Source organism: Primulina huaijiensis, chromosome 8, assembly GCF_012295235.1.
Source record: "Primulina huaijiensis isolate GDHJ02 chromosome 8, ASM1229523v2, whole genome shotgun sequence".
Taxonomy (NCBI): Eukaryota; Viridiplantae; Streptophyta; class Magnoliopsida; order Lamiales; family Gesneriaceae; genus Primulina; species Primulina huaijiensis.
The window spans coordinates 6,390,860-6,409,169 of NC_133313.1; the positions used below are offsets into that span (position 1 = coordinate 6,390,860).

The 18,310-nt window shown below is 35.3% G+C and overlaps 1 protein-coding gene across 2 annotated transcripts; it reads right to left on the reverse strand.

Annotated features, from left to right (window-relative positions):
• Window positions 1–1,418: 1,418 nt before the first annotated feature.
• On the reverse strand, window positions 1,419–15,545 carry LOC140983331 (uncharacterized). 2 transcript variants are annotated; one of them, XM_073450331.1, is made up of 22 exons: window positions 14,414–15,545; window positions 14,061–14,176; window positions 13,325–13,530; window positions 12,740–12,859; window positions 12,355–12,483; window positions 12,138–12,263; window positions 10,923–10,978; window positions 10,736–10,835; window positions 10,484–10,601; window positions 10,088–10,282; window positions 9,091–9,412; window positions 7,972–8,065; window positions 7,462–7,570; window positions 6,965–7,236; window positions 6,698–6,825; window positions 6,319–6,553; window positions 5,772–5,960; window positions 5,357–5,646; window positions 4,046–4,220; window positions 2,275–2,517; window positions 1,889–1,968; window positions 1,419–1,808 (listed from the first exon to the last, which is right to left on the reverse strand). In XM_073450331.1, the coding sequence occupies exons 1-22, from the start codon at window positions 15,265–15,267 to the stop codon at window positions 1,661–1,663; spliced, it is 4,305 nt and encodes a 1,434-aa protein (XP_073306432.1). In that variant the 5' UTR covers window positions 15,268–15,545; the 3' UTR covers window positions 1,419–1,660. The 2 variants fall into 2 exon arrangements, with proteins under 2 accessions (XP_073306432.1, XP_073306430.1); XM_073450329.1 differs by having other exon boundaries at window positions 10,073–10,282; window positions 14,414–15,544.
• Between the last annotated feature and the right edge of the window lie 2,765 nt (window positions 15,546–18,310).

Here is an 18,310-nt window from a genome sequence, read left to right on the forward strand (position 1 = left end):
CTCAGGATTTCATGTAAATGTACGATAATTACATGTTCTCGTATTTCCATTTTGACACTTTTAAACTCCGCATTTTTAATTAAAAATGTGTTTAGAACAGCTGAGTAAACAAAAGAAGAAGACATCAGAGTTCGGACATGCTTGGTATTATAGTGTTGAAAACGTGATCTACTACAGAAATATATCCCACGACTGAAAATCATTTGTGTTTGCAAAAGAAGGGAGTGTAGCTGACCATATGCTAAATATTAAACATCATCGAAAGCTTGTATACAAAAANTATGATCCTCCATAGAACATTTTTAATTAAAAATGTGTTTAGAACAGCTGAGTAAACAAAAGAAGAAGACATCAGAGTTCGGACATGCTTGGTATTATAATGTTGAAAACGTGATCTACTACAAAAATATATCGCACGACTGAAAATCATTTGTGTTTGCAAAAGATGGGAGTGTAGCTAACCATATGCTAAATATTAAACATCATCGAAAGCTTGTATACAAAAATTAAAAAGTAATTAATTTATGTCTAAATTGAGGCGGTTCACCCTCTAAAAAGGACCTTTTGGAGCATATATAATCAGTATTGACTCGTTAATTGTTTCTTTTAATCTTTTTTTTTTTTGAAAGACTTAAATTAATCTACAAATTTTATTAAATAATAATAACAAAGAGAGAAATCTAAGTTAAAAGAAAACTGCGCAAAATTTAAGAAACAAAGATAGCCATTTGTCCAAAGAGGTTTGCACATACAGTGTCAATATGTTAGTTTCAAAGTTCGCAGGGAAATGGATGGATGAGAAGAGAGAAGAAAATTTTTACTTTTTCTACCATTTCAATCATATTTGGAAGGAAAAATTTACTCTAAATCTATTTTTCTTTTTTTTAAAAAAAATAAAGTCATTCCTTTTCCTTCCATTAAAATCTCCCAAACCACCAAAGTTTTAAATTTTCTTTCCTTTCCGTTCTTTTCCTTACCCAAACCGACCAACTCCAAACTCACAAAGAGTAAAGATAATAAAAATAAAAAACAAAGAAAGAATTAGAAATATCCATTAACTAGATAACAAAGAACAGAACCCGAGTGAATCAAGAAATACACACCTATTAAGCACCGTTTGAATTCGAAGTTAAAAGATAAAATAATAATATTAAAATAAATAATATAATATGATAAAAAAATAAAAATTATAATTAATATAATATTTGATTGATAAATTTTAATTGATGAAATTTTAGATAAAATGATATATTATTATTTTGTTTTTAATAATTAATAATACTATTTATTAAAAATAATATTGTAATTTAAATTTAAAAATTTGATTGATATAAGATAAATAATTAATAGATTGATAAATAATATGACAAAATAAACATAAAATAAGATAGATAAATTATCAAATAGATACCTTCTAGTGATAATGGGAATATCTTATTTGTTGATTGATATAATATACATTGTAGAGGGGATTGTATATGCACAAAACAACTACAAAATTAAGGACTCTCACCTATGTAAACATCCCATTTCCCTTTCTTTTCCAATACAACTTTTCTAGTCCTTTGTCAAAGGACTACCACCAATATTCCATATTAAACAAACCCATTAAAAAAATTGATGGGAATTAGAGTGGAAAATATTTTGTATGGAGTAAATATCAAGACTGCCAGAACAAGTCGAAGTCGTTACTATACAACGATCGGTCTTGAATTTCCAGATTTGCAACATGCCAATTAACGAGCTGTGATTGGATGCATTTACACACGACAAGTGCAAATGGAAAAATCCACCATTCATTTTCGTCCCTATTGTACATACAATTCATAAGTGACAGTAAAGCTATATGATGTAATGGCAAGCATAAAAAGATTTAGTCTTGGCTTACTTGTTCCATGACTGAAAATTTGGAAATCTCTTACTCGATTGAGTAGAATGGTGAAGAAAGCCACAAATGAACGCAACGCCCTGCAAGGGTAAACCCATAGGAAATCATGTGTAATAAATAGAAAGCAAAAACAGAACTGAAGCCTAAAATTCAATAGTGTACAGAAATCTTTCCACAATGCGTTTCGAAGCTTAACATGATATAATGTTTACCAAGAATAACACATTGATATTAGTATCTTCATTCAAAAGGTCAGGCACACCAGCATATCTGTTCCTTACATGCCTACTCTATTTACGCACATGGTGGTGCCAGCATAACTTAATTTGATTGATCAGTGTCCGAGAGATATTTAAAGCAAATCAAGAATGGATCGAGAAGCTTACAACATTTATCAAGGATAAAATGTTCCACAAAGCATATACACGTGCAAGACCTGCTGATCGACGTGGTCCGTGACTGAATAAAGCATTGATACCGGCAGGGAATGGAAGTAAAATCCCCAGGGGTAAAATAAGCAAGACTAAAAACACATCTGCTAAAGAAAATGAGTACAACTGAAGCAACGTGAGCAACACCAGACTAAAATCTCCTAGAAGCAGGATAGAGATGACCAAACCGACGAGGTCCTGCAGCACAAGATACAAGTTTTTTTCAGGAAAATGACAACACAAGACAAACGTTCAGAAAAGTAGAGTGGATCAGTTGTTTTTTTCGGGAGGGTCCAAACTGGGTACACAAGCTTCAGGTAGTGCATAAACTATATTAACAGACACAGCAAGTATCAGGTATGGAGGGTAGTTAGGGTCAGATTGCTGCTCAATTTTTTTTCATGAGACTGTTTTGTCCCACATTGAGGACTGGCAATTCATTGTAAGGATGCTTTAATCCAGAATGTGATAACAGAACTCATGAATTCAAACAATCATACACCTGGAATTCACATTCATACATAAAAGAAAAGGAGCAGCAAAAATGGAAATATGTTAAAAGATGGGACATTATCTGGTGACTGAGATGTTAAAAGATGGGACGTCATCTGGTGACACAGATTTTGTAGAAATTCTCAGTGTGTTGCTTTCAATATGTCATTGTATGAGTGTTCTTTTTATTTTGTTTTTCATACGCAATGCCTTCAAGAATTCCAAATCTGAGGTATGACCCGACCCCCTTAAATCAAAGGGAAAAAACACAAGAGTGGAAGAGAGTTTTCTAATATCGTACATCAATGTTTGGAAGAACTAAACAAAAAACAAGTTAACCAAATCCTTTGTTTAATATCTTGTTTTGTATTTATGAACCGTAAAACTAGATCAGACTCAACATTGACCACCAACATCAGTCCTGTCTGAGAAAGCATTTGAATGGAGAAGTATTGTTAATCAAAAAAATTTGTAACTTCAAATAGTTGATGCTTGGTTGGACTTTCAGAGAATGTTTGGATCGAGTTGTTTGAAATCAAGCATTTCAAATCTAATATTTAAAACATTTTTGTTGTTTAGATATAATTCATCCTGGCTAACTTCAAATCCATCCCCTCTCAATCAAATCTATATTTGTATTAACAATGGCATTGAATTTCAGTTACACCTCACATAGGTATCGTTTGAAATCCAATTAAAATCCAAACTTCAAACTCTCTCCTCAAATCAAATAAAAAACATACCGGCAACTTTACAATTACGAAGTGATATAAAAAGCCAGAATTTAGAAACAAGAAATGTGGGCTTAGGGCTTCTTTTTTAGAACTAGAGAAAATGTGTTTCAACTATGATAGGTGAACATACAATTATTTGTAGGCTTTCTTTCCAAGAAAGGAAAAACACTTGAGTCTCATTTAAAAAGTGAATTTTAATCAAACTTCCTGTGTATCCACACTAACCCTGAATGTGAGATGTTTGATGACAGACACAGATACAGGCGGAATGCAGCAAGTGATCAGGCATACTCAAAACAGAGCCTACTGTTGGTAGATTTATTCAGTATCCAGAAACTAACCAACACTCCAATCACCCAACAGTCTACCTAAAGCTGATTGGGCTGGGTAAATCCCAAACTTAAAGTAACACCTAACCCTACCTATAGCATTCAATTTTCCGGTATCCACCTCTAAAGATGAATTTAAACATAGGTGCGACAGGGTGGTAAGAAATATACCTGATGACCAACCGGTTTAGTATTGTAAATTAGAAAAGAGAGTGCAAAAAATCTCTTTCTTTTCTCATCAAGCAGCTTTAAGTTGCTAATATCCAAAATCCCGCCATTAATATTCGGCCTTGGATTACCTTCAATGGTCCCAGGAGTTCCATCTTTTAAATAGACATTAATGGCTCTGCATCACAAAAGCAACCAGGAAAATGAGATCATATAAACAGTGAAGAAGATATGATTCTCTCCAATTTCTATTCCTACAAATAACATATTCTACTAGAGAAAGCCAACCAACCTAAATCATAAGCTATTTCAAGCGTATTTAACAATTAATATGTCTGTATTCAAGAAAAACAGTAAATCTGTTTTGACCAACTTCAATTTTATTGCAACAATGATTGTTGATAGCAACTCATGGAGATGACAAGGAACAGGAATTACTCACAAGTAGCGAGAAATATCCACACTAGTCACCCAAAAAATCAATTACTGCATCAACAAATGTAAAACTTAAAAGAAAATATTTTTACAGCAATGTGGTGCAACATAATATGTAATTCAACAGAAGATTAACGCCAGAGTCGGAAACACTTCATTATAAGGAAAAGGGCAAGCAAGGACTTGTTAAATTTAGGATCTAAATAATATCAGTAAAGTCGCTGTTTGCAAGCTTTGAGGGCCAAGGTTCAGAGATAAAAGTTGTACCACCATTGCAACCACAATGTAGGAAAGACCAAGTTTATTGAAAGCCTAGAGTTGAAGCAAAAATCATGGAAAAACAGGAACTTGAATTTAGGAAGAATTTTCAACAATTTCAACAGTGGGCGTAAGCAGACATTCAAGTAGATGACTGTAATATAAAACTCTTAACACATGCTACAACAAACAGGTGACACGAATGCCGTAACCCAATTTGCAAAAAAAATTTACAGCCTCAGAGAAAAACCATATCCACACAGTGCAAGGAACAAACAAATAGAGCATTGAGTTATTGTGGTAACAATTCCGTAACTCATACAGTTATTCATCAACAGTTTGCGTCACTTTGGAGGCAAGTTGGGGAATCAGTCTTCTTCCCCATTTAATCAAGGACATGGCACTTCATATGACTGGCTGTATAATATTTGCAACACATTAATAATAAAAAAATGCCATCATGGGAATGAGTTCCACACAGGATAACCTGTAGCCAAAATTATTTTTTTTTCAAGTGTTGGAACATCACAATTATTCATGAACTCAAAATAAGGCGCATTCCTTATTTTTTTTATTTAGGACATTCATAGCAACAGATGCATGTGCAATCATAATTCATACCGTGAATGTTCTTGGTCTCCATGTGATCCATCAGGCCATCTTAATGATACAAGGTTCGTTTCTTCTTCAACAGCATAAATCAAGAGTCCATAATGACAAAAGCTCCCAGTGGTTGCCCCAAACCAGGCAAGATCCACACACACCCCATAGGTCCTTAATGTGGGATTTGCATAAACTTCAAGCCAGCGGATGACAGGACGAAATTTTGATCGAAGGCAACCCCGACGTACCAAGCGCAACTGTGCATTTAGACCTGCCACGAAGCGATACCACGTGGTCGGTGGCACAGACTGACGGAAAAAGAGATAGTCAGTACAATTCTCTACTTAATAACAAGAAGAGAGAAGAATGGCTTTTCCAAGAAATTCAAGTTCGTGCACACATGAAATTCAAAGCCCCGGCAGTGACAACATACCTGACTCATGAGACTGGTAATTATACCGTCATTATGAAGTGAGAAAGGAGTCATATAGCTTCCATTTCCTCCAAATAATAGAGACATTGGTAATCTTTGGCTAAGACTAGGAGGAAGATCACTTCTCTTTTCATCTCCTCCAAGGAAAAAGTCGACATAAGCTAGCATTAAATCTGGAGTGGCAGCCACCTACCACAGACATGATAAACAAGGATTAGTTTGAATCTTTCAAACAAATGGCTTTCAGTGAGATGGGAAATGGAGATCAGTTTGTACAAGAAAAACATAAGCTAACATGAAAAAATGTCTACTCGATTTGATCAGATTACAACCCTAATATGAACTGGCCATTCTTTAAATGCTTCGTCGGGAGAAAAACCTTGAATCATTAAAGGAATTGTTAACATGGTAAATAGACAAGTGTTTCTCATTCAACAGCGTGAAAATATACAAAATTCCAAGAATATAACATCTAGCCCATGAAGAACACAATAATAATTCAACCTTGAAAGATTATTCGCAACATACAGATCCTTTCAAAACCAACCTTCAGACCCTCATATAGAGCACGTGAACGGCAAGAACGTAAGCAAGCATGGTCATATTCAGACCGCACAAATTCTCGTATTCTTTGTAACTTGATTCTCTGCCTCCATTGTTGCCAAGACCATGCAAGGGGATATGCGAGAAAACAAAGAATACTATGTAGTGATCCTTCCCACCATTGGTATGCAGCGAGAGAATTCATCTCATCCACAAAGGTATTAAACGCACCCTCATACCTGCCCATTCAATGATTTTAAAAAGTATATCCATCAAATCATATGGCATACGAGGCATAATCTATCTTTTCTAGATTACACAAAATATTCAGATAAGCAATGAAAGAAGAAATCAGCCAGGGGCAAAATAAAGAAAGAACTTACACTATCTCCTTAACTTGCTCAGGAGGTGTATGAGGAAGATGCCAAGGTTCACTGAATGTATTAGGACCCATAAAATACATTCTATGCACGTGGCTCTGTGACTCCTCAACTCTGTTAGTTTCCAAAACCTGATTGAGAATTAAATTTTCTTTCTTAATTACCACTAGTTGCTGGATTTTGAAAATTTAATAACAATAGTATATTGCACCACATACATATAAAAACTATTATTATAAAATTAGACATGCAAGGTTAATCAGACAATACTTCATTAAGGGACTCCAGAAAAGGGAATGAGTGATCTATTTGAGAACCCTGCTGCATAGGTGCTGGGCCTGATAACTCCTCAACGCCAATGAACTTCATCCGTGCAACACTCAGCACCAAAGCAAGCAAAATTAGTAGGCCCAAAAGAAGCAGACAAAAAAGCCAGGGTCCACCAAATGTATATATCAACTCTTCAAGAGCTGTATAGCAGTGTGGCAAGTGATATCTCTCGGAAATGCATTTATAAGGGCAAGGTGTTTCTGTAATACCACCTACATGGAGCAAACAATAATCTCAAATTAAATCTAGCCCACCTAAAACATATATGATAAAACAATCCAATGCTACTGTTTATTTGCTACTGTTTATTTCTATCATAGTAAGAATAGAGTACAGATTCACCCAAAACACATTGGACTAACAGAGAATGATAATGACATCAACATCTCCTAATAATAAAAAGCCTCCATAAAGGGACAAATTCCCACAATGAATACCTCGGACGTGAACATAACCGCCACGATTGGGAAGTTGATTACTTGGGCATGAAAAACAGAGGGATCTATCAGATCCAGTAGAATTTTTATACGTGCCCACAGGACATTCCTGCAGAAATTTGAAAGAAAAACATCAACATCCAATAGAATATGGTTCTATCACCTACTAACTTGTAGCTTCTCAAAGCAAGGTTTACTTTTTATCTGATAACAAAAAAAGACCAAAAAAATCATTAGATGGCATCTTGACGAAGAAAGTTGGCAGGTTTCACCAGATCAAAATCTTGCAAAAGAAGCCATAATAACGATGTGGCGAGTCAGTTCATCTAACAAGCATTTTTCATATTAAATTAAATATTCAACAATCACCACAGTATATCGCATTCTTCCTGTCTCAACATTTAAAGTTATTTTTAACAACACAAAAATAATAAAGCTTCTAATGAACAATGTTGAAGAAGATGAGACAAATCTATAAAATCTACTACCAATTGATGAAAAATAAACTACCTCACAGAATATTCCATAAAGTCCTTTCGGGCAAGCTTTTCCACTAACAGTTCCATTTTCACCAGTATTACCTTGGTTGCCACCTAATCCACCCCTATGGTAAAGCAGACAACATAGAATTACTGAAAAAATGCAATCCAAATAACAAAACTGTAGACAGATTAAAAAGCAGCTATTCAAAAAGTTTTGAGTATCCATTCATGTTGATTAGTACATTCATCTTAAACATCCATACCACATTGTGATTCAACTGATTATTCATAAATACATGAGATGTTGCACTTTCAAAAGGCAACTATAACACTTCCAATTTTAGTACTTGACATTTGTTTGCCTCTACTGACGAGGCCCTGCTTGTAAATTAGTACACATTAAAGTAAATAACAAGCTACTGTCACAGGAAAAGGATACTGTATGCACAGCTTCTTTCAACAGTCAAAATTGCATACACCCTACACTACAGTGGATGAGATAAGCACTACAGCTTCAGCTTTGATAATTCAGTAAAGTGGCACTGCCAACCCTCAAACATAAGACTATAAGATGCCTCCCAAGCCTTAATTTTTCAGTTGTAAATCATTATCGTGATGTTATGCACTTATGCTAGTCTTAAATTATTGATTTTGCAACCTGATCACAACTCAGTATGTAAAACAGGAATTGTTGCCAGACATAGCTTCAATCACATACCTAACACCCTTTCCATACGCTCAATTTTAGAAACAAAACTGGAAAAACATTGTTGATTAATACCTGTCAATCATTATCAAAAAACATGATATTAAAATTGATCAGACCCTGGACAGGTGTAATAGACCAAAAGAAGGCTGTATGAAGAAAAAGATACAAAATGTGGATGCATAAAGAAAAATTGAAGAAAGTCAGCAAGAGAAAAATGAAGAACAATATAAAAGGAAAGATAACATGATTGTTAAGCTGAAGAACTGCACAATCAGATAAAATGTGCAAAGGTTCAAAGAATGAACTAAAGCTCAAAACCAGTAGAATGAAATAAAATAACACAAATGCAGTTAGAGGTTAAAATCAAGCACAACTATGTGACAAAGCGAAAAACACTTGGTATAGATAAGCACATGCGGGTTAAGTATTTTCGCTAACCTCAAATTAATGCTGCCATTCACTACAGCTAATGGCCAAAATTCATCTCCAGTGGCAATGTCCGACCAGTGAAAATGAATCCTGCCACCACCTCCACCTCCACCACCACCAAGGCTACCATGACCTCCAACACTTGACAAAGTGCCAGATTCACCAAGAGCCAAAAAGTGCAAAAACACCAATATAGTTCCCCCAGATCCACCCCCAGGTCCCACATTTACATTATCGATATAGCTGTTCTTCACTTGGAAGCTCTCCCCATCAGCCTTAATGGAACCTTCAACATTTAAATTCATCAAGGGATGCTCCAATGAACCCATCACTGCGAGGAAAGGGCAAATGAATAAGAATAAGAGAAGAAACAAGTTCAGGAGCCAATCAGAAATTTCAGAGCACAAAGGCATGCACTTAAAAGTTAAATCATAAATGTGACTCAATTCATAAAACATCTGATAACTAAGATGGGAGTAAAGTTCTGCCATAGATATCCATTGCAAACCACCTATCTTTAGCTTTGAAGATTTCTTTGGGGATAACATGGGAATGTCAACACTGAAAAAAACAAGGCCTGTCGATATCAAAATAAAAGATCCATTTCCTGCTTCCACTAGCCCAGAATGGTAAGCATCCAAGTGCCGCACAGAAATACACCAAAGGAATGCAAGGAGAAGCATAAAATAACGCATATGATATACTAAGAACGTCAACCTAAATATGATCCTGATATCACTTTTGAACCTATCAAAATCGAGAATTCTTCCGTTTATGGTTTAGCTAATGGGAAAGCCGATATTTCAATTTCTTTATTCAACTTAATAATTTCATCAAAAACTACCACCGATAACAATCATAAATTAACATAACTGTATACCAAATTGATTAAAAAATTTACACTCAATCAGCACAAAAAATAGAGAAGTTTCCAAAAGAACAAAGAGCTACATCACTGAAATAAGAAAAAATAAATCAAAAGATATTTCACCCAAAATGCCACCACCAGCAGTAAACACAGCTGAGCTCTCATTTCCGCTTCCACTACCCAGTTCACAGGGCAATTTTGCATTTCCATATGATATGCCACCCTCGATACAGTCATCTTTATAACAGCCCATTCCACCTTTACCACCATGACCACCACCACTGCCAAGGCCAGTACTCAATACGTTTCCTTGACCAACGCCACCAACGCAGCCTGCACAGAGCAAACTCAAAATAATGGAAATTGTGGTTGATGTGATTCTGTAACAGAGATACAGTGTTTTTGATTGACTACAGATTGTTTCATTAAGCAGAAATTTTTCCAATTCAAAAAAATATATTTCCAGCTATGTCCATTACTTGTCTACATAGAAAAGTATTAAAGATGCCGCACGTACAAGAGTTAGAATCATACCCATTCCAGATGTACTAATGATACCACAGGAGGGAACCTTGATTGTTCTTGCTCTATGAAAATGAACAACAGAACCTTCAACAGTTCCTTCAACAAGGATATCCTCCACACGACAAATCTGCATGCAACTAAGATATTGAAAAGAACTATCCCAACAAAAAGCTATGTGATAACTAAGAAAGATAATAGGTTTTGAACAACACATAAATGGAAAATCACAAAATTCACTATTTCCAAACAAAAAATATGCACCTGTAGGGTAAAGGGCAGAGAAGAATTCACATTACAATCTTCAGGTGGGTGAAGTAGTTCAGTGGGACAAACTTGTGACTCACAATCTAGTTTGAGCATTCTAAACAAGCAACAAAAAATTGAATTGAGCAAGGTAGACTGGCACATTTCTGTAACTGATTAAAATTGAATTAAAAGCAAAACTTACAAAGCATCTCTAGAGGCATTTTTCAAAGGACCACGGAGAATAGACCCAGGTCCAATCTTCATTTTGACATGAGCAAAATACAGAACCTAATTAATTTAATTCAATAAAATATATGTTGCATGCAGCCATGCACAACCTAAAACTATACTTAATTTATCAAATAAGACAAGAATACTCGGTCAAGATCATGTACAATTTTCCAGCAGACAAAACAAATTGGAAACAATCATGATCTGTATTGAAGAAGTTCGCTGAATAGTGCAGTAGCAATAAATGCAAGAATATGAAACTAGTATATTGGAAGATCAATTGGCCAAAGTTGCAAAAATAAGAGCTTGAATTGTCTGCAGGAACAAGTTCTTGCAATGTTAATTAGACAATGCACTTAACACGCTCTTACATTACCAGTTACATGTTTGTAGGAAAAATTTACTTGTCAATTGATTTGTTAAATTAATTGAATATTATTTTGTACTTATTTCTATAGGTAAAGGAGTTTTTTAGTACTTTGAATATTCTGAATTATAGTGGCAGATGAAAAAATCTAGACAGTGGTGCATACCAATATGACATGAAATAGAGGAAATCATAACACATAAATAGAAGCCTTGAGATAGAAAATATAACAAGGACATTAAAGAACAATCAGCACAGAGGTAATGTGGGATATACACTAAACATAGAAAAAGATGTAACAAGTCAACGTGTCAAACATAATGATAATAAACCCAGCTATTTGCCAACACAAGAATTTCTGTATGTCCCATTCTACTCATGGTTTTCTGGGGGATAAGAAACGTGAAAATTTTATAAATAAAAAAGAAAATGACAAATAGTGATGTATTGGGCCAATACATATGAGAGTGAAAAAAGTTCACTGTTTGCAAAAAAATCGAGAGAATAGTAAAATTTAAGTTCAGAGACCTGCAAAGTAACCAAATATAATATGGTAAGATAAAACAACAATTATCCACGAAATAATAATCTTGAACAGAAAATTTTAGAAACAAAGCAAATGAAAAATAAGAAATATCCTTGTCCCATTCAAATCCAGAAACAGAATCATAAGAAAGGTGAGTTGGTTTGCCCTTGCAATAACAAGAAGCAAAAGTATAGGTAATAGAAACCTAACTCTGAATAAAGCCTACTTTGAGAAATATCTAAGCTTGGATTTTTTAAACATCAAAACAAAAGGTGAAGAAAATATATTCTCACATTGACGCTATAAAACAATGATAACACAAGATCTTGTGCTTCAATGCAATCTCCTGGTCCCGACAAATTTAGTAAACCTTGTCCGTGAACTCCTAAGTTAGCATTAGAATGAATGAGGGATGATTCCTGCGTAAACATTACATAACCAATTAGCCAGTAAATTACTGATATACAAGAAATTTTCAAACTTTAAGGTAACGTATAGCTGGTAGTTCACCTTGAGAACAATGAGATTACTAGCCTCAAGTAAAGAGGTCTCAACATTTTCATCCCCACCCCCATCTATCAGCAAACTTGAGTTCCACATTAGAAACATTTTAACAGACATGCGAAGAGCACCGAAAACCTGTAAATGAATATGGAAATGAAAAATAGTGTGTTTTCCAAACTTCCAGCCTGATAAATGAATCATGAAAGGAAAAAATACTGGCATAAACCTAACATCACTCAACAGAATGGTAGACTAAGCAGAAAAACAAATCATTTATACTAGTATTTATAACATAAATCATTCATGGAATTTAGCTCGGAAAAGCAAATAAAAAAGGCTCTTTTTGCAAATTACACAACAAACTTAAATAAATTAGACAACTGCCACTTACTCTAACTATAGAATCACTCATCAAAAGCTCTTCTGCCAACAGTTCAAACTCCGACATAGAATAATGTGCAAGTCCAAAGCTCAATACTGCTCCAGCCAAGAGGCTGATTTGTCCTTGAACCTTATGACGCATACACAACGCTGATTTAGACAAGTATAACCATAGATATAACTGAGGCAGAGGTTTTAAGAACAAGTTCATAGCATATTTTTAAAAAAAAAACTACATGCCGAAAATAATACTGATGCAGAACATAAATTAAGAAAATGAAATTAGATCTGATGTGACTTTAGATCATTTATGTCTTGGACTGCCTTATTTTCCAGCTCAGGAAAGAGAACGGTGTCGCTTTTTGCTAGATAACTGGCAAATAGACCAGGTGACACTTCCACAGATCTTTGAGCTTTTACTATCCGGGAATAGAACATTACAAATAAACCCCAAGGATTGAAATCCCATTGATGTCATTTCATACGTATTTATAGTTACAAATGCATGCGTTCCGAATGTGCCTGTGTTGTAAGATTGCACGTCCAATAGGTACTACCTAATATCTGACATAACGAGAATCTAAGTTTCGCTAACCTGAACGCGGCTCCACAACAAGGGAACAGCAGCCTTAGCATGGTTCTGGATGTAGACATTGGTCAAAAATGGTTGAGGAAAATCCATGAGCAGGGTGTCTGTATATGTTGATTTGTAATGATTGCTGACAGTAAGGCTGCGAGGAACGGTATCATAAAATGTACCCGCAGCACCAGCATTGTCAGGACAGCCAAGACTACTTCCTCCTGCATTGATAAGTCATGTAACTCAGTTTGTCAGTTGCTTACAAAAGCACTTTATAGCCCTAAGGACTAGATTGTACAAGCTAGATGCAGCTACAACCAGCCAGCCATAGACCAACCAGATGTAAGATTTATACAAGAAACACATTTTGTCAGAAACTGAGTCCTATCTACCTCTGCATTACACAAATATTAATTTTAATCAACCACCAGAAATCAAAAAAGCACCAACAGTTGTCACCATACTACCAATGTTCCAATATCAGTGCCATCTATTCCTCTAAGCAACCTTATCTAATCCCCACCCTCTCCCAAGGAAAACAAAGCCAATACAGAAAATAACACCACTATTTTACAGGCAAAAAATACATGGAAACTTTTATCCTTTCTGACTAACCCAAATCATGTTGAAGAAAGTAGAACATCAGACAATACAAAAAATGGAACATTTCAAGGAAAATTGATGAAATTATATTTAAAAAATTAAAACCAAAGGATAATTGAAGGGAAAAAAATATTACAGGTCATCATACCATGCATGGATATGACAGGTTCGTCATGCCTACTAAATATATCAACAGACACTCTACCGCCACCACCTCCAGCAAAACCATTACCCCCACAAGCACTTATTCTACCAATTCCAATCCTGCACTTTAAAAGAATAATATGATTACAATCCAATCAAACTCTAATCTGCAGCAACCTTCTGCTGGCTTCAGATACCTCATATTTTATCTAATACAGCTAGGTGGAGCAATAATACAGTATAAGCTGAATAATAAACTGAAATAATGGTGAGTCAAAGGGGAAAAAACGCCATCACACAACTCTTTAACTTAGACTATAACATTGAACTGTAACAATAGATTGGACAAAAAATTACATCTTATAAGCCTTGATGTAGATGCTACCGCCAGAACCACCTCCACCTTTGTTACCTCCATCTTCTCCATCTGCCAAGACACTGCCATTTACCTCCAGGAGGGATTTAGTTACAATCATTACCCTCCCACCTCCACCACCTCCATAGTCAACCTCCCTGCTGGTTGTCCCACCTCTACTACCATAACTCCACGGCTTCTCCAAGGTTGACCATGAATATGCATCCCCACCCCACACATCTTCCGCAAGCTTCTTCTTATCATTCAAACAAGCCGCCCCTCTTCCCCCATGCCCCCCTCCCGCTCCATCCAACCCCTGTGGAGTCCCACTAGTCTGAGGCGGTGGCAAACCTGCCAACCCGGTGGTATTCACAGCAGAACCGTTACCAAAACTTGCATTTCCTGCAACTAACTGAAAAGTTCCAGTGATTATTGAAGAATTTTGGCCTAACGTGAAGTTCCCCGTGACGTTTATGGTAAGCTCGCATCCCGAGAAGGACGAACAATTCAGAGCAACATTTGGCAAAATCACAAAATTACCCTCCCCTTCTATGTACACGTTCTTCGACAAATTCAAATAGGACACTATCTGGCAGGTAGTATCCAAAGAACCAACCCCACCCAAATCGTACTCACATGACAACGACGGAGGATGCGGCGGCGGAGGAGGAGGCGCCGGTGGGGTATAGTCCTGGTGAAACAACAGCACATCCGAATCCTTCTCGTCAACATCCGAGTCACCATAAGCAGACGAGGCCAAAATCAAACTAGGGTTTGCGAATACAGTCAGTAGTAGCGCGGACAACACCACTACTGCAGGATATGAGAATGCAGAAGAAAAAGAGGAAACAGCCATTGGAAAACAATAAGCTGAGAATAGTCATCACATCAGGCGGCAACAACTGGATTGCATCTGCTAAAGCACTTGGGAGTAGAAAAACCCACCTCCAAAATCTTGATAAAACTCGAGTGCGCTTAACTCCAGCCCCACTACACGTGTCTGCGTATTGGGTACATCTGCGGGCTATTGTGCACGCATATATTGGATTTGGGTTGAATTGGGAAAGAAATGTGTTGAGAGAGAAAGGGAGACAGCAGATTATATAGAGTGTGTGTGTGTGTGAGATCACGCAACCGAATATGAAAACGTGAGGGGGTTAGGTGGTGGATTTTTGTTTAATTTGGCCAGAAGGTAGTAGAAATCAAATGCCACGTGTTTTTTTTTTTTTTTTTTTTAACAGTAGGTAAAGTAAGAGCTAACAAAATAAATTTGATCAAATATTTTTTTTATGTATATTTGAAAATATTCAAATATATTTGAAGAAGATATTTTTTAAAAAATAAATTTTAACTAAAATTATTTTCCAAATATCTCCAGAAAATAACGAAAAATGAAGAATTAATAAAAAAAAAGTATTTAAGCCTTTGAATGATTATTAATATAAAGTTCACATATGAAACTTTTACATAACATAAAAGGATTTAACAAAGATATATCAAACAAATTAAACAATAAGACAGTGTTTGGTTCAATTGTTCAAATGGTAGGATTACTTAATGATTAACACATAAATGATAAAATATATGATTATTTACGGATTTGTATGGTGTGCTGAAATCTTTGTTGTGTTTGGTGAGATTTGTAAAGGGTCTGATGAACTAATCACTAAACTTTGTACTACCAAAACTACCCTTTCACATATTTGTTTAATTATTAATTTCAGACCAACTTTTGTTACCTATCCGCCCATTTCGACACATTTCCTCCGCACAATATCTTCGAAGAAAACCCTAGCCGACATCAACGTAAATAGCTCCGCATAGATGTACGAATTTTTCCCGAAAATCTCTAGATCGTGATGTGTTCCAGGTGAATCCGACATCCGAAGGAGTGAAATTGGATTGTGTAGGTTCTTATTCGGTTCAAATCGCAAGAAAATGCAACAGATAACATATTGTGCAGAAGGAAATTCGATCTCCAACCTTCTTACTGGCCGTGAATGTGAGTATTTTTGACAAAATGTAAGAGTTTCTTTTTTTTACGAAATTTTTTTCATTTCCGTCTCATTTTGTATAAATCTGTTGAAAAATAAATTTTGAAGTTTACAACAACCGAAATGGGTTGCAAGTTGTATGGGTGTCGGTTTTAAATGTTATTCAACTGTGATTTCTCTGTTTTTCGTTGGTTTAGGATTTAATATTCTCTGTCGAAGTTGAAAACTAGTTTACTAGTTTTTTGGTCTACTAAAGTTGTTGTAGTTTCCAAAGAATTAGTTAGGTAAAACTTTATTTTAACGACATATCTGTAGCTATGTAACTCATTTTAAAATTTATTCAATTAATCTTTTCCATAGCTTTCATGGATGTGAAGACACCACCACAATGCGAGTGCGGCAATGAGTATATGCTAGTACGTGAAGCTGGTCAATATTCAACCCGACCAGGGAAATATTACTTTATATGTCCTGTCGGTTTGAAACATCGGAACCGATTCTTTTGGTACGATGAGTATAATGTTGAAAAAGTTTCTGGGAACAATGAACTATCATCGAAATTGAAATGGGTCCAAATTCATCACCAAATCTCACTTCTCCTTTTACAATTCGTCGGCATACACAAGCATGCAATCCCGCTTCTAGTTCACAATCTTCTACTCTGAAGAATGCCGATACAAATGACACGAAACAACACGTTGAAACGAAATCGGTTATGGCATCGACCACATCTGGGATACCCAATAATGCAGTGGAGCACACACCTTTATCTGTGGAACAAGTTTATTGTTGTTTTGGTTGCTTTTGCACATTACTTTGTTTAATGATGTTTTTCATACTTGTTATTATTATTTCTAGGTAAGTAATATGTTGTGTCTAGGTTTATTTTTTTGTAATATCGTGGTGCGAAATGGAGAAGACGTGATGTTTGATATTGTATTTGACTATTTGTTATCACTATTTTGTTATGGAATATAAAAGTAATTGGTTTTGTAATTTTTGGCTGCTTTCATTCAAATAGTGGTAATACTATACTTTATTTTAGTTTAGATTCTCATGTTCAATATAATTTAGAATCTACTTTCATAATTACATTTGTCTTATTGCCTTCATCAATCAATGTAACTTCAGTAGTAACCTTATCTACAATGAAGCAATGGTAAGATGACAACAAGAAACCCATTCTCTCATTTTCATATGTTTACATTTTTTTTAATTCAACATAAACTGTGTTCAACAACTGTTTGTATAGGAATTTCCATAGGGCAGAGGATGGATAATGGCCAGGGATTAAGGTGCAGAGTATTGATGAGTTGTGCTTCTTCATTGCGATGCAATTGGTGTAAGATTTCAAGTAAACTCAACCTTCCATCTTGCTGCAGCCCAAGGTCAGTTAGGTGTCTATGTTGTCTTCACACTTGTCGTGGTTATTTACAAACATGTAAGCAGATTGATGGGATAAGCTTTAAATGCACTTCTGAATAATAATTCATTAGTTTCTGTCTCCTAACGTATGTAATAATTTTGAATTGTCATATACTGAATAAAAATGAATGTATATGTATAGGATTTGACCTAAATTGCCTATAATATCAAATCAATGAAATTTGATATCTCAGAGGATATGATATAAATTTTTGTAGATTTGTGTGTAATAAATGTTTTTTATTGTGTACTTAAGGGCGTGGTGTAGTGTGAATTGCTTTGTGCAATTCATGCAGCCGAAAATAACACATCTCTTGTTTTTGTAGCCAAAAAAATGTCTATGACTTTCCCTAGCTACTCTCAAGATTATGTTACGAGCAAGTATATAATACTAGTGATATCTCTGTTATCAGATGAAGAAATCAATGGTGATGATCAACCTCCAGAAGCATCAAAGACCAAAAATATGGTGGGTGTGTC